Source organism: Cupressus sempervirens, chromosome 4, assembly GCF_028749045.1.
Source record: "Cupressus sempervirens isolate cs-2001-9-10 chromosome 4, ASM2874904v1, whole genome shotgun sequence".
Classification (NCBI taxonomy): Eukaryota; Viridiplantae; Streptophyta; class Pinopsida; order Cupressales; family Cupressaceae; genus Cupressus; species Cupressus sempervirens.
Genome location: NC_143121.1, coordinates 708671916 through 708697304, shown reverse-complemented (window position 1 = coordinate 708697304; position 25389 = coordinate 708671916). Strand labels below are relative to the sequence as shown.

General features: G+C 36.3%; 1 protein-coding gene and 2 long non-coding RNA genes across 3 annotated transcripts; 2 read left to right on the top strand and 1 right to left on the bottom strand.

Annotated features, from left to right (window-relative positions):
* Positions 1-11246: 11246 nt before the first annotated feature.
* LOC149563243 (uncharacterized) lies at positions 11247-15465 on the bottom strand. The gene is made up of 2 exons (XR_016363545.1): positions 15137-15465; positions 11247-11532 (listed from the first exon to the last, which is right to left on the bottom strand). It is a non-coding gene; the product is annotated as an uncharacterized LOC149563243 (long non-coding RNA).
* Positions 15466-17664: 2199 nt separating this feature from the next.
* LOC149563242 (uncharacterized) lies at positions 17665-19260 on the top strand. Its single transcript, XR_016363544.1, has 4 exons — positions 17665-17806; positions 18431-18583; positions 18702-18749; positions 18900-19260. It is a non-coding gene; the product is annotated as an uncharacterized LOC149563242 (long non-coding RNA).
* A 4625-nt stretch (positions 19261-23885) lies between these two features.
* Positions 23886-24619, top strand: LOC149563241 (S-adenosylmethionine synthase 2-like). The gene has a single exon (XM_089823989.1). The coding sequence runs from the start codon at positions 24198-24200 to the stop codon at positions 24555-24557; it is 360 nt and encodes a 119-aa protein (XP_089680115.1). The 5' UTR covers positions 23886-24197; the 3' UTR covers positions 24558-24619.
* Positions 24620-25389: the final 770 nt, after the last annotated feature.

Sequence of the window (25389 nt, the reverse complement as noted above, 5' to 3'; positions counted from 1 at the left end):
TTCAACTCATAATCTTTAGAAGGCCAAGTATGGTCCACACAAAAATGTAAAGAGCCCACATGTCCTCTAGTGATCTCAGAGACCCTTCGTATAGATCTTATTTAAGATAAAGGTGGAGAAATATGCAGTCTCCTTCCCCTCTATTAATTTATCTTGAGTCATCATAGGTGAATCTTCATTGATAAAGACTTTTCCAATATTGGCAAATTTGAGGATTTAAGTTAAAGGATACCTTTTTTCCTTAACAACATAATCTTTTTTTTTTTGAGAGAGAGCACGAGTGATAGATGGTGACTTATTGTGGGTACCCCTCAAATTCTTTTGTCATCCCAATGAGATTGAAGTTGCACCAGAGGAACTCAAATGTGAGGACCTAATAATAGGAATGACTTAAATGTCATTATTGCTTCCTAGTTTCAGAGAAGAATTCTTCATATGGCTTATCTTGGAGCGCCTATATTTGATGGGGATCCATCCACAACTATCCACTTGAGAAGGATGGATCTCATTTTTGGATGAAGCTCGTAACCTTGGATGCACGTCTTTCCTTGATACTGCATGAGGCCCATGAGTGCTAAGATTTTGGACTGGAAAAGAGCAAAGTAATCATTGACCAAAAGAAACTCCCTCCTTTGAATAAGATATGTTTTTGTGTAATCCAAAAGGGTCTGAAGCCGATTTGAGTAAGACATCTCTACAATGGGAGCCCTATCCCTTTCATATTTCGATCTAAATCCCCAATCTTTGTTTGCTATTGTTTTAGAGTTTTTGGTGTATTTCTTATACTTCACATAAGAGTCTACCAATGTTACATTTTTTCCATCCATGTTCGCAATGCCTACCATAGTTCGCTAGTGTTTGACCTCAATTGATAAGAAATGTACAGGCGGTACTTTTTAGTTAAAAGGAGTATGATTTGAGTTTATCATTTTTAAAATTCTCATTACACTTTTTAGTATAACTTTACATTTCACATAATCTCTCAATAATATAATTACTTTCACAATTTCAAAATATTTTAGTTATAAAATTTTGTTTCATTTGTACAGCTTGAAGCAAGTGACCTAACTTACCAATTAAAATTTAACATTATAAGTTAATATTCTACAATTGCTCATAAATAGTTCTGCTAAAATATTTTTAAATATTTGATAAACCAAATTAAACTAATTATAACTTATTATATAGAAAAATACTCTTACTTGACATTTAAAGATTCATTTACGCAAATTATAATTGATAAGCAAAATTTGAAATTATTGTTGGCAGATTGTATAAACTTAAAACATATACAAGTACTAATATAATTTATTTTTAATACCAAATCACGAAGTTTTGTGTTTTCTGAAATAAATAAATGATTAAGCTTAAAAATCCGGTGGAAAATTAACTTCAGTTTAAGGTACACGTAATCAAAGTTTGAAAAGGAAGTCTTTAAAAAGACCAGGCAAACTCTGGCGGCGAATACTTTCTTCAATCTGCAGAGAGGATCTGATCTATTCTTCCATCAGATTTAAGAGGCCAAGCTCTGTGTTACTACTTATATTAGTGAAAACATTTTTGAAGCAGGGTTCTACGAAGAATTTTCTTGATTGTCTTTCCTTATGGAGGACTCAATTGAATTGCAGGAGGGGCAACTCAGAACTATTAAAGCTACAATTACATATCTTAAGTGCTCGGGAAGCGAGAAGCAGGAGGCTCAGGACCGATTGACATATTAAAAGAAAAAGTTAGACCTAGAGTCCTGCCAGAATCATGAAATAAGAGAATTAGCTAAACTGTTTTAGGGTTTTGAGCTTACGATCACTTTCTGGACTCGCTTATCGCACATTGATGTGGGGGCTGATTTGTTTAGTTTATCCTCTGATTTGCATAATGTGGATGCAATTACCGCATTGCTCCTTCATACGGTTGTCCGTATTTCTGTGTGCCACCGTTCAGCGCCGTGGAGAAAGGTCCTTCCCACAATGCACCATTGGGCGAGATCTGAATCTCCCCTTCTTAAAGGATACGCCCTTGAGATGTTTTCTCAAATGCCGTGGGATTTGTGTTCTGAGAAGTTTCAATCTGATTTGGGAACTAACTTTCTTGCCAATTGCCTAATGCAAGAAGAACATTTTTCTGTGCCGCTTGGAGGTCTAAAATTAGCCTCTCATAGCCCTTTTTTTGTGGAGAGCTCATGCCTGCGATGGTAAATGTTGTAGTGGATGCGATTGAGGAAAACAATGATGCTGTTTTAGACAGGTCTCTTTTAATATTTACTGAATATCTTGAACATGGTAATTTCAATGCATTGATTGAAGACTCATTGCACTTAATTAACATTTTGCTACGTGTGGCTAAGATGGCTGAGTGGGGAATGCCCAAAAGGCAACTCGTGGAAATGATATTCACTGACCTTCTAGATGCTCACTGCATTTATTATGGAGAAGCAACGGTTTATCAAGTCCAATGGGAAATTAATGTCCTTAATGACATTTAAAAAACCCTAAAGGCTGATGTGCGGGTTCCAATCATAATAGCCACAATTTATTTTTTGTATGGAGAACTTGCATCCATGGAGTTCTTGATAGAAAGAAGTTTATAGATGGTAGAAGATACAATTCAACCTAACGAGTCAGCCATCAGAAGGATATGTAGGTTTGAAATATTCCAAGGAAACAAATATTTACAATATTTTGCTAAGTTGTTACTCTTTTTGACTAAATTATATCTTTATGGTCTTCAATCTTATCCTATCCTTCTTTGGATGGAATTGTATCGACCGCTTCCATTCGTGGAAAATCGTTATGGGGGCCTTGTTCATTTGTGCCTCGAGCACTTATACACTGTTGTAGGAGAGCATATGGTTTGGCTAATTGTGGAAGACCTGTTTGGTTTTCTATTTATTTAATCTTGTCTGGTGCAAATGTTACATGCGAATTGACACTATCGACCGGTTTGCTGAATGTTTATCATCTACTCCTTAGGTATGTATGGGACTTTTAATCATCTAATTGCTATATAAAACTTGTACTTGCATTGATTGGAAGAAGTTAAACATTGAATTGATGCCTGTTGCCCATAGAGATGGTTGAGTTTATCTTAAATTAGCTAGTACCTTATCAAAGTTTATTCACAATAAATAAAGCGAATTGAATTTTGTACATTGTAGAATATTGTGAGGAGAATCATTGTGTTCTTTGGGTACTTCCAAATGAGCCGTTGTATCAACTAAGCTATTCCCAACCAATTAATAGTATATCACATGAATAACTCAAACTGATTGAGTGTATCAATTGGCCTGTTGGAATTTTTAATCGCACCAATTAGAACGATTGGACTATATATTCTAACTAGGTTACGATTAATTGGACTGACTGATGATATATATTGCAAAGAGAATCATTGTCTTTGGGGTACTTCCAAACGAGCCATTGTATCAATTGAGGTATTCCTAACCAATCAATCGCACATCACATGAATAACCCAAACCGATTGAGTGCATCAAGTGAACTACCGCCCTCACATTGGCACCATGGATATCTTCAAGTCACAGCCAATGATGGGATAGTCGCCCACAGAACTGAACTACTTAATGCACCTGTGAACCTTGAAGTGAATCCACCATCTTGTAGCAAATCCAACAATGGGGCTGATTTTGGTTCTCTTCCAAAACACCAAATCATCCAGGTTTCTGCCCTAGGGTTTTACAAGACCTTCAAGAAAACCTTCAAATTGGCATTAAAAAAACTCAAAATAAAAAATGACAATCTCTAGAATGTCTTCAAAATTTCCATTTTCCTCCTTTTACAATAGCCTTTTCCCTATTTTGGGAGAAATACTTTATTTAGTTTCTTCTGTTTCATTTTTTCTCCATAAGGCAACTGTATGTCGTGATGTAAAGTTTACATTATGATAAAGTCTCTTTGCTAATTTAAACTCCTATTGATCATTACGTTGGTTTAGGTAGATGATTTTATGATTTTGGCCCCAATAAATAATTATTTGTAATTGAATCACTTTAGCTTTTCTGCTTTTGATATTTAATTTTCACCTTGTTGATTTCTAGCGCCATATCGGGAAATTATAAATAATAATAACTGTTCAAACACTGATTTATTTTGCATTCGGGTGGATCTTCAAGGTGTTTTTGATATGGCTAAAGCACTTAACAATGACAATTGCCATATTGTTGGAGTAAAAGCTTGTAGGTAATGGATAAGATAAATTTGTATGGGAAGATGTGTAATAATATCATCCTCAACAGTTTTCAGAACCCCTGAGCACAGGTAAAATCAAGCCATACTTTGTTACATTATTTTTTCCCCATGTCTCAAGCCATAAAAGATTAACATGATATTACTTATGTGTCAATTAGATAATTAGTGCTTAAGGTTACTCTATGTGAATGTGATTGGAATATCACCACATATGCATCGCAGTCTGCATATCACTGTAATCCAATTGAGGGAGTTCACTGTTAGTTAATCATTTTTTGGGGTCAAGGTTGTCTATATCGGTCACTTTTTGTGAGTCAGGGTTTATGAGATTAATTGCAGAAGTCAACTTTTGTTGATTGCTTTTTATTAAGAATACTACATAAGAAGTTAGAATCTTGATTGTTGTAGTAAGAATACCACTTATGGAATTAGAAACCTTGAGTAGCATGAGGAATTAAGTATAAAGTATATAGTTTGTCTGGGCAATTAACAACATGTAAAGCCTTTAGACGGCATGCCCAGGACACCTGCACTGCTTACATATAGGTAGTTTGGTACATTTATTTTCAGCATACATACTTGACAGCAAATACTCTTTTATTCTTATCGGAGTTTATGATCAGATTAGCATACAAAACTAGGACATCTCTGTTGCTTATCCGTATTTCTTTACTCCTTAAGAGAGTCTTCCCACTATCATCAAACTGATGGGGTGCGTATAAATTCTACAATCGGGAAAACACACCATATTATTGCATGTTTCCAAAGTCTAAGTAACATCAGCGAAGAGGTTTGACTGAAAATAAACTTACCATGACAGCATTCAGAAATTAGACCTAATCAATAGATCCATATACATTCGGTTGCATGGTTAGAAGTCTTCATTCTGGACAGTGATTGTTAAAGGATCAGAGCATTCACTTGGTAATATTCTACATTTACAATCTGCTCGGCTATACCCATAGATCTTCTCCATTATTAGGATTTGCACTAAAATCCGGATTTAACTGTTTATGAAATAATATGTATACTCTAAGATAGGTCATCCTCTAAGGAATCAAACAATACCATCTACTAGAGTTTCCTATATATAATTGTCACCAATGATATCTTACAATTCTTTGCCAAGAATTTGCATATTGGAAGAATAACAAAAAGGGAACATTAGATGACAACCCAGGCTCATCCAAAAATAGCATGTGTGTTGTTTTGGAGCACTCATGTTAGAGTAATGGCAAGTATTACAATTCCTTTTACAGAAATAGGGACAGACTGGATTTGAAATCAATTGAAGAATATCTGACACACTAGAAATCAAAAGAAGGATTTCTGACAAGTAGTGCAATGAGTGCAGCACAATTGGAGTTTTTCGGTAGGAAATCCACCGTATGTCTCTGTAATTGAACTAGTTTCAATTCCTCCTGTTAAAACATCATTCTCTGAGAATTAGCAATTGTGGGTAAACACTCTTCTAAAAGAATATATTCAAAGAGTTGCAGTATAATCTACACAAATGCATTTAAAAATAAAAGAGAAAAAGAAACATAATAAAACTCAATCTGATTGCTCTCGACCTAGAACTTTTTTCTTGTATACTCTCAAGGTGCCAAGTGTGCAACTGGCTAGCACTCACGAAGTCCATTGGGACCAATCTGGAAGTTGCAAGAAAAAGATTTAAATCTAAGTAAAAATCATACACTAAAACAAAACAGAAAACCTAGAACGAGAGCTGAAAATAAATGGCCCCAATTTGGATGCTCCAAGAAAAAGATTGAAATCTAAGTACAAATCATATATTAAAATGAAACAAAGAATCTAAAACAAGAGTTGAAAATAAACAAGCCTCATTGGATTGTAGACAACCGAACCTTCCTCAGTTATTTTATCAATCTTGGCACTTGATCTGGACAAGTTCTTTTTCAAAAGAGTATGGAAAAGCCGTGGCCGCAGACTTTTGCCTCCTTCAGATTTTTAATATCAGTTGCCACAATCCCATTGGATGAGATGGAGGAGAAAGAAGAGGCGGCCTTGTACAGGCATAGGCAGGAGGAGATGAGTGAGCTGTTGCGGAGAGTGCATAAAGCTAATGCTAGAAGGCCCAATGTCGTTTCCTTTTTTTTTTGCTAAAACCCTGTAGCTAGCTCGACACTGGGCAGAGCCATCATCTCCCACCTGACTCTGTGTGTATTTAAAATTTGGAAGAATAGACAAGGTGCATGAACTATTTATGAATGCCACCTACAAACCACATACATTTGCAAATTTTTTATTTGGAAAAGAAACCAGTGGCAAAAATAGATCTCTTTAATGAGAAACAAAGGATATAAATGCTGACATGGTTTCCACAAGGACAATTAATAACAAATGGGTGACAGTAGTCTCCTACATAAAGGCAGGGACTACTAATGATCGATTCATCAGTGAAAGAGACATAGTACCAGAACTTACCATTTGAGTGCATATCTACAAGACAAAGACATCATTGTGATATCAGCCTTGTTCTGGTACTTTGTAAAGAAAATTGCACCTTATTTCTCCTTCTAAACACATAATGTTCATAAAACTCAAATCTGTTAGAACAATTTGAAAGAGCTACCATATTTTACTTAGCAAGGTTTAAGTCTTGTTCACCTATGTGCCCCACGTGATGATGCCACAACCACTTGACTTAGGTATAGTAACAATGCTGCTATCTCTAGCCTAAACAGTATCCATGTAAATGCCTTTACTCTCTTAGGCAACATAAAATTGTCTCTAGTCAACCTCCAACCTTGTTACTCTGTTTCTCAAAATGACAATTTTTTTTCCTGATCCAACCCATATGCATGATTTTTCTTTCTGAGTAAACTAACGTATGCATACCTCAAATTCTGTCACCATCGTGCTTACAACAATTGATATTGAAGCCTTCAAGTCATCACGAGTCAAAATGGCCTTCTTTGATCCTAAAGATATGGTGACACATCGTCAAAAGATGCAAAAGTGATCGTAAATTTGCATATGCTGACTATATTTGTCAAATGAAGTCGTAGAGGACATCTTGAAATTGCTTCTAACAACATCGCCGATTTCCAAAATGACTCAATCCAGAGATTTCGAGATATGACAGCTTATGTTTTTCATGACTTAGTGATTCCAAAGGTTATCAACTTCGTTGGCCTTTAAGCTTTCTGGTCTCGGTTGCAAGCATGAGTGCACAATTGCATTATTTCTTCACATACTTGATGGCGTCATTAAGAAATAGGAGGATCAATCAAAGAGCTGAAAGTCACCAAATTTATGAAGTATTATTAGCATTAAAGTAGAAATCTATTATATTCTTTGCATACTGATAATTAATTGGAATAACACAAGATTCGTACTCTCTAATGAGTTGTTCAAAGTTGTTCAAAATACAGATGATAAACGCCACATTGTGTAATCAGTTTTTTTAAATTTCTTTGGCCTAGATGGTAGAAAGGCCGGTGGACTAAGTCTTGCAGGCTAAATGGAAAGGCGACAAAATTTTCAAAATAATCTAAGCTGTCAAAGCTTTGCAAGGCGCCGATAACATGATGAGTGGGTGAGTGGCGATTTAATTAAGCTTTGAAAGTTTCTTTAGAAATCTGATAGGTGTGTGTATTGTTAACATCGAATGAGGAATGAATGAATGAAAGATTTTTAATGACGTTCACGAGGTCATAAGGCTAAGGGACCCACATAAAACTCCTAGTCAGTTTGATATGATATCTTCAGGCTGTCTCTTTTGTTGTCAATTTGCATAAGTAAAATGGCCCCTTTGAGGAGCCTTGGTCCTTCAAAAAGGTCTTTTATGTTGTTCACTTTTAAAGTTTCTTTGTGCTGGTTGTGAATGTCCTTGTATGCAGTACAATCCTTCAGATAGTGCCACTCCATTTCCACCACACCCTCCTGCAAATTCTGTCCTCCACTCTTCCTTAGGGACCTTCCATCTACTTGTTTCACATCTTAGACGGCTTGAACTAGATTTCAGTTGAGCGATTAGGATTTTTGCCTTTCGTTTGATCTTGGCTCCTAAATACTCTTTGCCATTATGTTCGCATGTAGGATTAAATTCTTTGACATAATAGGTTGTTTTTCTACCTAATTGGTTTGCCCACATGGCAGATCTGATTTTTTTTGCCACCCATTTTTTAAATTTCAAAATTATTTTCCGTACACTCTTCGTAGTCAATATTCCACTTGTTGAACCATTTATCATTTTGTTTCTTCCATGTCTTTTTTCGACAAGCCAATTCTCCATCAACCACCTTACTAGGCCAGTGATGTGCCTCCATTTTCCTCACTTTTTTAGATAGCTCAACAATCTAACAATTGTTGAGGCCTCCATCGAGAACATACCCGCCTCCGCTAAAATGATCTTGTGTGGAACTGTTGATTTGATTTTGAGATTAGTTGTGCTGAAGTATTTCTGAATTCTTTCAATTTGCCACCATTTATGGTTTGATATGCTGCTCGTCTATACGTTGCTGCCATATAAAATAATTGGTATCACCAACAACCTAAAGAGGGTTTTCTTAGCCTTCCAATCCCATAACTCCGCTGTCCTGCATCTGTTTTGAAGAAGATAAGATGCCTTCCATCCCCCTGTATCTTTTTTGATCTACATGTTTCCCAACTTAGCCGGTAAAGGAAATCTATCCCTAGATACTTGTATTCTTCTACAATTTCTAGCGCTTTGTCATTAAATATGAAAGTGCATAGTTGTTTTGTTTTCCTCAAGGAAAAGACCATGATCTTGGTCTTAGAAGTGTTGATCTCTATCCCTACCTTTGTGCAAAAGGTTTCTAAGTTCTTCAAATGTTCCCTCAGCCCCTGTGCTGTTTTAGCAATGAGAATAAGATCATCAACATAAAGAAGTAATCTAATCACATATTCAACCAGCCGAATTCCCTCTCCATTGACTTTGTTTAGCCATTCTTCTAACTCGTCAATATAGAGGCCAAACAAGGTAGGAGATAATGGGTACCCATGTTTGACCCCTATGTCACTTCCAAAACATTCTAACATGCCTCTTTGGTTCTGATTTTCGCTTTAACCTGTTCGTAAAGTTTATAAACAACAACTCTATACTCTGTTGGGACCTCCAATTCTTCCATCCTATTCCATAGCTTATCCCTAGGGATGGTGTTGAAAGTTTTCTTGAAGTCAACAAAGCATCAAAAATCCTCTTCCCTTGTTTATCCCACACTTTTTCGATGAGGAACCTTAGGGTAATGTAGTGATCAATGGTGGAATGTTTTGGTCTGAAACCCGCCTATCCCGTAGCTCTTTTCCCTTCTTTTTCTGCCCATCCGCTGATTCTCTGCTCTACCATACTCCCGCAGAGCTTGCTTAATAGGGGGTTCACCATGATGGTGCCGTAGTTGGACGGGTTGTTGACATCCTCTCTTTTATGGAGAGAAATAACTATACTGGTGGTCCACTCTGTGGGAAAGCAGCCTTGCGTGACCATATTAAATATGTTCCTGATATGTGGGGTCAACAAATTTGTCCCACACTTTGAAAATTCAGCCTACAGCCCATCAATATCCTGAGCTTTTCCACTCGCTAATCTCCTTATCCCTAGAGTAATGTCTTCATTAGAAAATAGTTCATCTGAATTGTTAATTGTGGGGAGTGAAACTTCATCCTCTAGTCTCTCGTAAAGAGTCTCTAAAGAGAGGCAAAACTTTAAAAAATATCTCTAAACCTTGAAGATCACAAAGAAATTAAGTCCAGTGTATTATCGGTAACAATGAAGATTTGTTGAAGTTACAAAAAGGTTCAATAAGAAAGAAGCGTAACTCGAAAAACAATAATTGCAAATGGATATAAACAATTAAAATAACTGTCTTCCAAGCCACACCCATTTACATGATCACGACAACACATTCCAAAGAGAGGTCAGCTTGTAGGATGAAATGATGACAAGGTTTGGATGAAGCGTAACTGATGCAAGAGCATCCTAGGTTTCCTTGCAATCCTGCACTTTTGCTCTTTCTACTAGTGTCTGCTAAGTTCCTTTGGTTGCCGAGCGAACTTTTTGGATGCCGAGTCTTTCTTAGTTGTTGCCGAGTTCCTTTGGTTGCCGAATGAATTCTTTGGATGCCGAGTGAATCCTTTGGTTGCCGAGTTATTTCCTTTGGTTGCCGAGCGTTGGAGAATGCGGAGTTCGTAGTTGCTGTTGAGTGATTCCTTTGGATGTTGAGCTCGTGTGGATGCCGAGTGCCAGTTTTCATTTTCCGAGTCGTTTGTGTCTGGTTCTAGTTTGGGCTGACTCTGCTCTCATTTAATTTATGTTAGGAAGCTAATATTTGTAAAGAGCAAACTTGTGGCCTTTCTATGTTCTAGAATCTTCTGTAAGCCGTTTTGGCAAGTATATATAGAGTGTTTAGGCATAGAGTTAGGCAAGTTTTGGACGGGGAAGTTTTCGGAAGAGGATTAGAGAGCAGAACTGAAAGTGCAAATTTGCTATTGGATCTTTGAATGTGAATGTATTTGTATTTGGTTGTAACCCATAATGCCTTACAGCTGGGCATGTATGAAGATATTTTGAGGAATCAATAAAAATATTTCACTCTTCTTCCTCCTTTGGTTGCTGTTCCTTGTGTTTGCTTTCATTGTGTTAACTCTTGCAGAGTGGTTTGGATAGCTGGGTGAACCTTTGACCCTAGTTATTCATCCTTTGCCTGCGTCAGCAACTCAAGAAAACATCTCAATGAAGATACCATTTGTTAGAAATATAAAACACACCACCGTCTGTCAGCTTTCATTGTACTCTTCCAAGATTGAGAACCACAAGAGAGGCTGCGTGAATATATATCAGAAGCAAATTGAGTATGGGGTTTGGGAGAGAGTAGGTTGGAACAACCCATAGTATACACATGCCAAACATGGAGTCATAACCATGCCAGGGTATCTATTTTGGCTCAAGTAGATAAGCATGCAAAAATGAAAACATGAGCTGCACATATGGAATGTGTGTATGTGCGCACCTGCAAAATGTCGAATTGTAGACAATGCCATTGAACCATTGACAAGCTATGACAAAGAAATGCTGTCTCATGGAGCACAATAGTGACGAGTTCCACATAAGAAGGTTTTACTGCAAAACAGATTTAGAGACTTTCGAACAAATGGAATTGGCAGGTGGAGTGCCGATTCTAACAATTATTTTCAACATCCTATCTGCATACACAAATGGAGAGTTTTTGAATACATCGCAAGTTCCTGACAAGAACAGTAGGTGACAAAATCTTGCCAGATGATCCTGCAGCAGTAATGGCATGATCCTGAACGGCACACATTGCACAAAATCCAACTACACAACCTTGGTAAACAAAGGCACAAGCATTAGTAAGAAGCATGAAATGACATATAGTTACACTGAATGCTAACTACAAATTAATGTAATTCAAGTTGCTCAAAACAATCCACAACTAAAAATATGTTGCCAATCTTATACGCAAGCTCAACACTGAATATGAACAGCACATAATATCAGGTCTTTTACACTTTCGTATCTTTGAGTTCACTTGCCTTTTTAATTTTTGTAATTTTGACTTTTCAAATCCTTTTTATGTATCACATTTGAGAGTACTAAACTCCAGCATTTACAAAATACTCCGAAATCCTTTGGGTATATAAAAAAGGCCACAATATCATAGCAGAATAAGCAACCAAACTCCCGGGTCAATGCAGAAATAAGCGTCCAGCTTACTTCCAGACCATAGCTCAGCAAACAGATATAATGAAACATTGGCCGAGCTCACATCAGATAGATTTCGGCACAAGTTGAACAAAATTATGCAGCAACCAAAAATGAATTTTGAAGATAAAATTAAAAAAATAAAACACAGTTTTAAAGGAAAAAATTGATTAAAACCCAACACAATCAGAGACACGAATCATAATCAAAAACTTTGCTTTCGAGGGAAGATGGTAAAACCCTTTGTGCAAAACAATTGTTGAGGCAAAAAATCGCACAAAACCCACAATAACTTTTTATGGACAAAATTGTGAAACCCTCCTATATTCTTTTAAGGAAAAACATTATTAAAGCATTCATAATTTTTTTGAAAGACAAAAAATTATTAAAAATCCGCCTATAATTTTTTTCCATGGCAAAAAATTAACAAACCCTTCCAGTCTGAATAGCATCCACAAGTAGCAAAATAAAACACAATTTTTTGGAAACAAATGTTTCAAACCCTAGCTGAAAAAGGAATTGTCACTAATTTCCCACAAAACAGGTTGAAACTGTTGGAGATATAGCTTTGGGAGATATCCTTCTCCTGATTTCTGAGATATTCATCTCTCTTTATAATGCTTTCCTAGATGTTTCTAGTTCATCGACAACCATTATTTTCAAATGGAGAGACACGCATAGATAGATAGATAGATGAGTTTTTAATGTCCACAAGGCTAAACATAGCCTACGGGATAGCCATCCCACTAAATCAACTTTGGTAATTTGGTTCTTTTTTTGTGGAAGCTGATGATGAGCCCACCTAGCTTCTCAATATTCTCCTTGCTGAATAAGTTGTACCAAAAGCTGTCAGATATAATATCCATGAACTTGACCCTGCTGTCCCTGTATGCATTACATTCTAAAATAAAGTGTTGTTCCACCTTCCCCGAGTTGTAAAATGTGCAAACTCTCTCTTCCCAAGACTCTTTTGGCCTCATCTACTGTCTGGTTTGGCATCGAAGCTGGTGAGAGTTGGTTTTGAGTTGTGCAATAAGAGTTTTAGCTCACCAAGAAATGTTGGCCTCTGTGTACGCTTTTTGGAGTTGGTCAAATGGATAGACATTTCAAGCCAATGAAGAGTCATTATCTATTTGCAACAACAGTGATTCCTATTTGGATCGACAATCACTTTTGTTGTAACTGTCGGCACTTCAAAGGTAATAGCAGACTTTTCATTGCCTGGCCAGGCAATGAAGAGTCCATCTCTTCCTTGCATAGTCATATATATATATATGTCATGTAGTAAAATGGTGTTTTTGAGTTAGCTGGTTCAAGTTTCTATGTTGGGTGTTTATGTTAGAGGAGGATATTATCTGCATTGGTACAATTTTTAGAGGAGCTTCTTATTATTGTTTCAGTTTATTGTTATAGTTTTGGACAACTGTTTTTCAGTCTTTTGACAAATCATTATTAATGAAGTGAGATTTTGTGTTAGGATTTTCTCCCTCAGGTTGAAGGGTTATCTTAGGGTACTTCTGTGTCTTTGTGTTCATCATTTTTGTTATTTTTGCTGTGTATCTTAATTCTGATATTAAAATCAATATGGTATTAGAGCTAGGTTTGAGAGAATGATATACTAGAAAGGATGATAGTCACCACTGGCATTCACCCTTCTGCTAGCCAATTGCACACTTGGCACCTTGAGAGTATACAAGGAAAAAGTTCTGGGTCAAGAGCAATAAGATTGAGTCTTATTATGTTTATTTTTCTCTTTTATTTTTTAAATGCATTTGTGTAGATCATACTGCAACTTTTTGGATATATTCTTTTAGAAGAGTGTTTACCCCTTATTAATAATTCTTAGAGAATGATGTTTTAACAAGAGGAATTGATACTAGTTCAATTACAGAAAAATACGGTGGATTTCCTACTGGAAAACTCCAATTTTGCTGCACTCATTGCACTACTTGTCAAAAATCCTTCTTTTGATGTTTTTCATGTCTGTGGTTTTTCCTCTTTTTCTACATTGTGTTAGATATTCTTCATTTGATTTCAAATCCAATCTGTCCCTATTTCTGTAAAAGGAATTGTAATACTTGCCTTTACTCTAACACGAGTGCTCCAAAATAGTGCACATTCTATTTTTGGACGAGCCTGGGTTGTCATCTAATGTTCCCTTTTTGTTATTCTTCCAATATGCAAATTCTTGGTAAAGAATTGTAAGATATCATTGGTGAGAGTTATATATAGGAAACTCTAGTAGATGGTATTGTTTGATTCCTTGGAGGACAACCTATCTTATTGTATACATATTATTTCAAGAACAGTTGAATCTGGATTCTAGTGCAATTCCTAATAATGGAGAAGATCCATGGGTATAACCGAGCAGATTGTAAATGTAGAATATTACCAAGTGAATGGTTTGATTCTTTAACAATCACTGTCTCAGATAGAAGACTTTTAACCATGCAATGGAATGTGTATGGATCTATTGATTAGGTCCAATTTCTGAATGCTGTCCTGGTAAAGTTTATATTCAGGCAAACTCTTCGCTGATGTTACTTAGACTTTGGAAACATGCAATAATATGGTGTGTTTTCCTGATTGCAGAATTTATACACATGCCAACAGTTTGATGACAATGGTAAGACTCTCTTAAAGAGTAAACCAATACGGATAAGCAACAGAGATGTCCTGGTTTTGTATGCTGATCTGATCATAAACTCCGATAAGAATAAAAGAATATTTGCTGTCAAGTATGTATGCTGAAAATAAATGTACCAAACTTCCAATATGTGAGCAGCGCAGGTGTCCTAGGCATGCCGTCTAAAGCCTTTACATGTTGTTAATTACCCAGACAAACTATATACTTCCTCATGCTACTCAAGGTTTCTAATTCCATAAGTGGTATTCTTACTACAACAATCAAGATTCTAACTTCTTATGTACTATTCTTAATAAAAAACGATCAACAAAAGTTCACTTCTGCAATTAATTGACTCACAAAAAGTGACCGGTGTAGACAACCTTGACCCCAAAAAATGATTAACTAACAATGAACTCCCTCAATTAGATTATAGTGATATGTAGATTGCAATGCATATGTGGTGATATTCCAATCACCTTCACACAGAGTAATCTTAAGCACTAATTATCTAATTGACACATAAGTAATATCACGTTAATCTTTTATGGCTTGAGACATGGGGAAAAAACAATGTAAAAAAGTATGGCTTGATTTTACCTGTGCTCAGGGGTTTTGAAAACTGCTGAGGATGATATTATTGCACATCTTCCTGTACAAATCTTATCTTATCCATCACCCTATAGGCTTTTACTCCAACAATATGAAAGTTGTCATTGTTAAGTGCTTTAGCCATATCAAAAACACCTTGAAGATCCACCTGAATACAAAATAAACTAGTGTTTGAACAGTTATTATTATTTGTAATTTCTCAATATGGAGCTAGAAATCAACAAGGTCAAAATTTAATATCAGAAGCAGAAAAGATAAAGTGATTCAATTACAAATAATTATTTATTGGGGCCAAAATCATAATATCATCTACCTAAACCAACGTAATGAACAATAGGAGTTTAATTAGCAAAGAGACTTTATCATAATGTAAACTTTACATCACGACATATAGTTGCCTTATGGAGAAAAAATGAAACAGAAGAAACTAAATAAAATATTTCTCCCAAAATAGGGAAAAGGCTATTGTAAAAGGAGGAAAATGGAAATTTTGAAGACATTCTGGAGATTGTCATTTTTATTTTGAGTTTTTTTAATGCCAGTTTGAAGGTTTGCTTGAAGGTCCTGTAAAACCCTAGGATAGAAACTTGAATGATTTGGTGTTTTGGAAGAGAACCCAATCAGCCCCATTGTTGGATTTGCTACAAGATGGTGGATTCACTTCAAGGTTCGCAGGTGCATTAAGTAGTTCAGTTCTGTTGGCGGCTATCCCATCCTTGGCTGTGACTTGGAGATATCCATGGTGCTAGTGTGAGAGCAATAGTCTACTTGATGCACTCAATCGGTTTGGGTTATTCATGTGATGTGCGATTGATTGGTTACGGATACCTCAATTGATACAGTGGCTTGTTTGGAAGTACCCTAAAGACACAATGATTCTCTTTGCAATATATATCATCAGTCAGTCCAATTAATCGTAACCTAGTTAGAATATATAGTCCAATCGTTCCAATTGGTGTGATTAAAAATTCCAACAGGCCAATTGATGCACTCAATCAATTTGAGTTATTCATGTGATATACTATTAATTGGTTGGGAATAGCTCAGTTGATACGACTCATTTGGAAGTACCCAATGAACACAATGATTCTCCTTACAATATTCTACAATGTACAAAATTCAATTCGCTTTATTTATTGTGAATAAACTTTGATAAGGTACTAGCTTAGTTTAACATAAAGTCAACCATCTCTATGGGCTACAAGCATCAATTCAATGTTTAACTTCTTCCAATCAATGCAAGTACGAGTTTTATATAGCAATTAGATGATTAAAAGTCCCATACATACTTGAGGAGCAGATGATAAACATTAAGCAAATCGATCGATAGTGTCAATTCCCATGTAATGTTTGCACTAGTCGAGATTAAACAAATAGAAACCAAACAGGTCTTCCACAATTAGCCAAACCATATGCTCTCCTACAAGTTAGAGTATAAGCGCTCGAGGCACAAATGAACAAGGCCCCTATAACGATTCCCCACAAATGGAAGCAGTCGATACAATTCCATCCAAAGCAGGATTGGATGAGTTTGAAGACCATAAAGATGTAATTTAGTCAAAAAGAGTAACAACTTAGCAAAATATTGTAAAGATTTGTTTCCTTGGAATATTTCAGACCCGCGTATCCTTTTGACGGCTGACTTGTTAGGTTGAACTGTATTTTCCACCATCTGTAAACTTCTTTCTATCAAGAACTCCATGGATGCAGGTTCTTCATACAAAAAATAAATTGTGGCTATTATGATCAGAACTCGCACATCAGTGTCTAGGGTTTTTTAAATGTCATTAAGGACATTAATTTCCTGTTGGACTTGGTAAATCGTTGGTTCTCCATAATAAATGTAGTGAGCATCTAGAAGGTCAATGATGATGTTTTCCGCAAGATGCCTTTTGGGCATTCCCCACTCAGCCATCTTAGCCACACGTAGCAAAATGTTAATTAATTGCAATGGCTCTGCAACCAATGCATTGAATCTACCATTCTCAAGATATTTAGTAAATATTAAAGGAGATCTATCTAAAGCAGCATCATTGTTTTCCTGAATCGCATCTGCTACAACATTTACCGTCGCAGGCATGAGCTCTTCACAAAAAGGGCTATGAGAGACTAATTTTAGACCTCCAAGCTGCACAGAAAAATGTTCTTCTTGCATTAGGCAATTGGCAAGAAAGTTAATTCCCAAATCAGATTGAAATTCCTCACAATGCAAATCCCACAACATTTGAGAAAACATCTCAAGGGCACATCCTTTAAGAAGGGGAGATTCGGATTTCACCTAGTGGTGCATTGTGGGAAGGACCTTTCTCCACGGCGCTGAACGGTGGCACACAGAAAGACAGACAACCGTATGAAGGAGCACTGTAGTAGTTGCATCCACATTATGCAAATCATAAGATAAACTAAACAAATCAGCCCCCACATAAATGTGCAGCAGGCGAGTCCAGAAAGTGATAGTAAGCTCAACACCCTAAAACAGTTTAGCTAATTCTCTTATTTCAAAATTCTGACTAGCACTCATGAAGTCCATTGGGACCAATCTGGAAGTTGCAAGAAAAACTGAATGATATTATTTACAGAATCTGAAATTGAAGTTATTCCTTGCTGTCAGGATCCCAAGGGTATAAAAATGCGAAAACATGCCTTCTGTCACTCCGAGTAAGCACCGATTTTACTTCTATTTTGCGTTGTTATTTTCAAAGCACTTGGGATTTGTATGTTTGTTTATTTTTATTGTCTTTTAGGGTTTTCTTCAGCTCTGGTTCTGAAATGCTGCACAAGTTTGTAATTGGTATTTCTGGTCCATATCATTCGAATATGTAAACTAAATTGCATCTATTCTTCGGCCTGACAAGCCTCTTGTATGGAAACTTATATACTTAATTGTCATATTGGGAGACCTTATCGTTGAAAGTTATTAAGAATATGCTTCTCTGTGTACCTACTGTTAGACTGTCATCGATAAATTCTTCATTAATGCTTGCTTTTTCGACTTAAGACACGATATTCGGAATAAGGAAAATCTTCTTGTCTTTGGAACACTATATTTAATAGGAAGGGGTTAGGCTGAAAAATAACAGGGAGGAATGGAAACCCTATCTTTGAGCATATTTATTATTATTGATATATTTGTTCAAAAAACAATAGGCTTGGAAGAAGGAAAACTCCTTAGAGCATTTTTTTAATATAAATGTCTTTGGTTGAGAAGCAGTAGGTATGGAAGAAAGAAAACCCATTGTCTTTGAGCATATTTTTTTAATATAGATATATTTTGAATCTCAGATCTCGCAACACTACTCTTTCTGCCTCGGGGTTGTTCCCAGTTGCTCAAGCTGGTTGAAGAATGTGAAAATTTCAAATGAGCTGATATTTGTTACCTGTGCATCCATCATTGAGCCTTTCCTGTCTTCACAGGAACGTGGTTTTGCTGCACAGGTTTCAGAAAACGCGTTTATTTGCAATACTAAGTAATTTTTCCTTTGACTTGATTCAACATTAACAGGGAATCTAGTATTTAAATGTGGATTTGATGCATGCCGTATTCTTCATTTAGGGAATTCCAACACTGATATCTGGTGCAGAAATTGATGTTTTGACAGAGGTAAGACATTTCTCAACTTTAACTGTAAGATGAAACTTTGAGAGCACAGTTTCATTTTGGTCTGAATATTTTTACGTTAAGCATATGAAGATAGTGGTTTTCTTTATTGTGTCCAATTCTATCTTGATATACTATTTCCTAATGATTCAGATCTCCTCAAGGCTTGATAACGGTGATGGGGAGCATTCTAACAGTAGTTATGATCTCTCTTGGTTACCAGCTCATCTTCTAGCTCTGGTGAATTCTTCAAGATGTTATACCGGTAAGTCTGTCAATGTCTTTCTTTATTTTATACAGAACAACAACATTAACTTAGAGTGGATTTATAAGATACAATAATCATGGCAAACCTGAAGTTAAGGATTGAGTGTTCAAATTTATTCATGCCTTACTGGAGGAGCAGAGATAATGCAGGCAACATTTTAGAATTCAGCTTCATTCTTGCATCTACTCAAAAGTTTCTGAAACCTTTTCTATAAATCTATTTTACCCCTCCCTTGTTACGCTTTAATGAATTTTTGTGACTTGTTCCAAAAACTCTCCATTTGTGTACGCAGATAGGATATTGAAAATGATTGTTAGAATCGGCACTCCACCTTTGCCAATTCCATTTGTTCGAAAGTCTCTAAATCTGTTTTTCAGTAAAGCCTTCTTATGTGTAACTCGTCACTATTGTGCTCCATGAGACAGCATTTCTTTTTCATAGCTTGTCAATGGTTCAATGGCATTGTCTACAATTCCACACTTTGCAGGTGCGCACATACACACATTCCATCTGTGCAGCTCATGTTTTCATTTTTGCATGCTTATCTACTTGAGCCAAAATAGATACCCTGGCATGGTTATGACTCCATGTTTGGCATGTGTGTATACTGTGGGTTGCTCCAACCTACTCTCTCCCAAACCCCATACTCAATTTGCTTCTGATATATATTCACGCTGCCCCTCTTGTGGTTCTCAATCTTGGTAAGAGTACAATGAAAGCTAACAGACGGTGGTGTGTTTTATATTTCTGCCAAATGGTATCTTCACTGAGATGTTTCGTTGAGTTGCGCTTCATCCAAACCCTGTCATCATTTCATCCCACAAGCTGACCTCTCTTTGGAATGTGTTGTCGTGATCATGTAAATGGGTGTGGCTTGGAAGACAGTTATTTTAATTGTTTATATCCATTTGCAATTATTGTTTTTCGAGTTATGCTTCTTTCTTATTGAAATCTTTTGTAACTTCAATAACTCTTCATTGTTACTGATAATACAGTGGACTTAATTTCTTTGCAATCTTCAGGGTTTAGAGATATTTTTTGAAGTTTTGCCTCTCTTTAGTGTTGATATTGTGAAGACCAACAGTCAAGTCTTCTTTTCCCTCCAATAATTGAGTCTCTTGGTTTCCAAAGACTCTTCATTTGTAATATTATTGGAGCCCTTTTATATGCTGCTCCTGCTCATTTGTAACTTAACTTTTTCTTATTAATTCAATACTCTGCAGTCTGGATGTAGCCACTAATTTTGGTGAACCAGGATAAATCCAGTGTTGTGTATTTCTTCTTATTGCAACATTTTCATTCTCTGTTTAATCCTTTCATTTAGAGACTTGTTATGAGAGACCGGAGGACGGAGTGATATAATCATGCATACATGAAACCTATATTAGATGCTGAAATTATTGTTTTTCATTGTCACAATGACCGGTTGTGCTGAACAAAAGGGACTTGGATTATTTTACGAGTTCGGCTGTTGAATTGGTATCATGATTCAGCTAGACTTTTGTGCATTGCAAGTACCGATTCTAAACACCACTCTATTATAATTCCGAGTCGAAACTCTATTGTATTTTGGGTGCTGTGGCCTTCATCAGCGCAGTTGTTCATTTCTTGTTTGTTGTAAGTTGAATTGCAGACGCTTACACAGTGCGAGTAACAAGATACGTAAATATTATTGTGCTGGTAGTTACTGTCAATTTCACAACCTTGACTGTCATATCTACCAAACAAAATTATGGCATCTAGTGAAATTACGCATACCATGTTAGAATTTCCTTCCTGTTTACCTACCAAACTGAACTTTGATGGTGGCAGTAGCTTTAATGCCTTGTCTTACAAATTTTAATCAATCTTTTAAGGTGCAGCTTAACTGTGTGTGTTGCTGAGTTTGTCCACTCGCTAATCTCCTTATCTCTAGAGTAATGTCTTCACTACAAAATAGTTCATTTGAATTGTTGATTGTGAGGAGTGAAATTTCGTCCTCCGATCTCTTGTAAAGAATTTCTAAAGAGAGGCAAAACTTTAAAAAATATCTCGAAACTTTAAAGATCGCAAAGAAATTAAGTCTAGTGTATTATCGGTAACAATGAAGAGTTGTTGAAGTTACAAAAGGTTTCAATAAGAAAGAAGTGTAACTCGAAAAACAATAATTGCAAATGGATATAAACAATTAAAATAACTGTCTTCCAAGCCACACCCATTTACATGATCACGACAACACATTCCAAAGAGAGGTCAGCTTGTGGGATGAAATGATGACAGGGTTTGGATGAAGCGCCACTCAACGAAACATCTCAGTGAAGATACCATTTGGCAGAAATATAAAACACACCACCATCTATCAGCTTTCATTGTACTCTTACAAGATTGAGAACCACAAGAGGAGCGGCGTGAATATATATCAGACTCAAATTGAGTATGGGGTTTTTGAGAGTAAGTTGGAACAACCCACAGTATACACACATGCCAAACATGGAGTCATAACCATGCCGGGGTATCTATTTTGGCTCAAGTAGATAAGCATGCAAAAATGAAAACATGAGCTGCACATATGAAATGTGTGTATGTGCACACCTGCAAAGTGTGGAATTGTAGACAATGTGTAACATCTTGATTTCCCGGGTCTAAATTAACATCTAACATACTCAAAAAATACAGTTACTATTTCGTTTCATAGAAAGACAATTTTATCATTCATGTTTGTGTGAATAAGATTTACCGTTAAAAACAGTTTGACGAAATTTTCTTAACTAAAAACTTGAAATACCATTAAATGAAATTACTACAGAAATTGAAAACCTCATACCTCGAAAAACTAAGATAAAAAATCAACTAGGGATACTTCTGCAACCACCCGGATTAGTCCACAAATGCCTTTATAAAAATACCACAAAAACGACTTCTATCCAACATTGTTTAACCAAGATCATATAACAATTATCATAAAATACCATTATATAAAGTTAGGGCATCACATACCACTGTATCAATTAGGGCATTGTTTACCTTCGGTTTGTTTAGGGCTTTTGATACCGCTAACTCACTTAGGGCTTTCAATACCACGGATTCAATTAGGGCTTTCAATACCACTGAATTCAATTAGGGCTTTTGCGACGACAAAATCAAATAGGGCTTCCACGACAATGGATTCAATTAGGGCTTCCGTGACGATGGATTGAATTAGGGCTTCCACGACGACGGATTCAATTAAGGCTTCCACAACGACGGATTTCATTTAGGGCTTCTGCAACAATGGAACTAGTTAGGGCTTCAGATTCCTTTCCTTTCAATTGCTTAGCTATGATAGTAACTCAAGGTTAGATATATTCTTATATTTGATTTCCATATAAATGAAAAACAAATCACGATTCTAAATCTTGCATCTAACAGTAACAATACATTAGCTCAATTTAATCTTACCTCCTCATAAATAAAAATGATATTACCTGTTTCTGATAACAATTGAATACATAGCTTATCTCTGTCTGACGCATGTCTGACTTCTTGAGAGGTGAAACATTGTCAGGGGCTTAACCACCCAACCTCGGACCACAACTTATCCCCACACGATCTTTGATGAGAAAGGCCCTCCCTACCCGGAATAGGGCTTTAGATTCTTTTCCTTTCAATTGCTTAACTATGACAGTAACTCAAGGTTAGATATATACTTATATTTGATTTCCATATAAATGCAAAACAATTCACGATTCTAAATCTTGCATCTAACAGTAACAATACATTGGCTCAATTTAATCTTACCTCCTCATAAATAAAAATTATATTACCTGTTTCCGATAACAATCGAATGCATAGCTTATCTTTGTGTGACACATGTCTGACTTCTTGAAAGGTGAAACATTGTCAGGGGCTTAACCACCCAACCTCGGACCACAACTTATCCCCACATGATCTTTGATGAGAAAGGCCCTCCCTATACGGAATAGGCAGGGGTCATCTTACCATCTACTGGCTTCCTGGTAATTAGCTCACCATATGACTTGGCAACAGGGGATCACATTAACTGGGATATGCATGAGATATGCATGAGCTATTAACTAATTTTTATTATATGATAAATGTTGATATGTCATAATTGATACTGATTCATGATGTTGATGAATCCTTTCTCAAACCTCATCACCATCTTCATGGCTACACAACCAGGTGAGTCTCAGGTATTAGGAATTCTTAGAGCAGACGACTCCAACAATAATTCAAGAAGATTTCATTAAACCATCATTTCACAACATTCTTCATGAGTGAAACATGCATGAGCATCTGTATTAATTGATTATCATGTTATTATCTCATTCTGATAACATTCTTGTTTATTGTAGATACTGTTGAATCTAAAAGATAAATTACAAACCACAAAACAGAGAAAGAGAGACATGATTTATCGTGGTTCACCACAACTAGTTATCGTGGTTTATTGTTTATTCTGATAAAAATATATTTGGTGAGTTATTGTATGGGCTGGTTATGTGGTTATAAATTTACTGATGTTGTATGGATAGTTGGATGTGATTAGCGATTAGCTGTGGTTGCTATTCCGGCTACAAAGATTGTCTTTTGGCAATTGCTTACCATGGGATTTGGTAAGGGAAAGCAGAGTTTAAGTGGGAGGATATTCAAATATGAGGTTGTAGCATGAGTTTAACTTCAAGTGGGAGATTGTTGGATGTGAAGTCCAACTGTTATGTCTGTTCATTTCACATTCTTCTTATCTGTCTCTTCATCTTCTCTTGAAGAACTAATGTATAAATAAAAAGGAAAAGCCCTGTGTATGTAAGCTGTAAGCTGCAATTACTGAATAATATATTTGCTTTGCTCTCAGTGTGGACGTAGCCACAGTTGTGGTGAACCACGATAAATCATGTCTCTCTTTCTCTATTTTGTGGTTTGCAATTTATCTTTTAGATTTAACAAGTGGTATCAGAGCGTGTAAGATCCTGGAGAGCAGAGCTGACTTTAAGAGCTCAAGACAAGTAAAAGCCTATTAAAATGGAAGACTGCAGAGGAAGAATGGGATTTACCGTAAGAATAGAAAAGCCTTATTCAAGGTCCATTGCAGTTTGTTGGGAGAGAAGAGGGCATTCTTGAGCTTCAAATCTCTTCCGGATTCTGCAATTTTTCTTTGCCTGAGCTGCTGCTCTGTTATTTTCAAGCAACAGTATCTATGTAAGATGGAGACTTTTCTATTTACATCCAAGTTTGTGAACGAGGGGCGCCCCGACAAACTGTGCGGTCAAGTTTCTGATGCAGTCTTGGATGCATGTTTGGAGCAAGATCCTGACAGCAGGGTAGCATGTGAGACTTGCACCAAGACTAACATGGTTATGGTGTTCGGTGAAATCACCACCAAGGCCAATGTAGATTATGAGCAGATTGTGCGCAAGACCTGTAGAGAAATTGGCTTCATCTTTGATGATGTGGGTCTGGATGCTGATAATTGCGAGGTGCCGGTTTGGATCTACTTTTCCGAAGTATGGAGAAGTTGCAGCTTCAGTGTGATATTTGGTATCATTTTTATTATTATTTTTTGATACTATGGAAAGTTCACTGTCATCGTGCAGTGGGAGTTTTAAAAAAAAAAAAAAAAAAACAAATCTTCTATCATGAGATGGTTCCCTCCATGAGATTGTAGATGTTTTCTATTGTGTCATGGTGATCTATTTAGAGTGTTGGTATGATAGACGTTCTCTTGACAGGTTTTGCTCTTTAGAGCATGAGGTTCTAATATGTGGAGATCAAGTTGTCATGTTTTGTTCCCTAGTTATGTAGACGTGCAACTTACATACACAGGGCTTTGCCCTTTTATTTATACATTAGTTCTTCAAGAGAAGACGAAGAGATAAATAAGAAGAATGTGAAATGAACAGACATGACAGTTGGACTTCACATCCAACAGATACTCTGCACCTCCTCACCTTTTCCAGGCCAGCAAGCCGGTGACTCCCTAGTGCTATCAATTTATATTCACTGTGATACTTCACACCTTCTTCACCATACTCTGGTGAATTCCTTGGTGTTTACTTAAGAAGACATTTATATATGCCAATCAGGCTGTAATAATTTAATACTGGAATGTTATTCTTTTGTCTTGATTTATAAAAGATTTTCAGAGATATTTATCTTTTCTCATATAAAGAAATACGGCAATGTCAAATCACAGAAAGGGAGGCATTAGACTTTATTAACTGTATTATGTATTGCAAATAAAAATGACAAATTAAGATACATGAAAACTTCTTGTTTGAAATGGAGAAATAGTATTCTATGCTGTTACTATGAAATCAGATGACTTAGACGTCAGCTAAAGGAGCAATTTCATGAGCAATACCATTCAAGAAAAGAATAGAAAAGGAATACGATTTC

Bases quoted from the DNA above. Each gene is read 5' to 3' on its own strand.
- LOC149563241 (XM_089823989.1), top strand. From the start codon at position 24,198: ATGGAGACTTTTCTATTTACATCCAAGTTTGTGAACGAGGGGCGCCCC.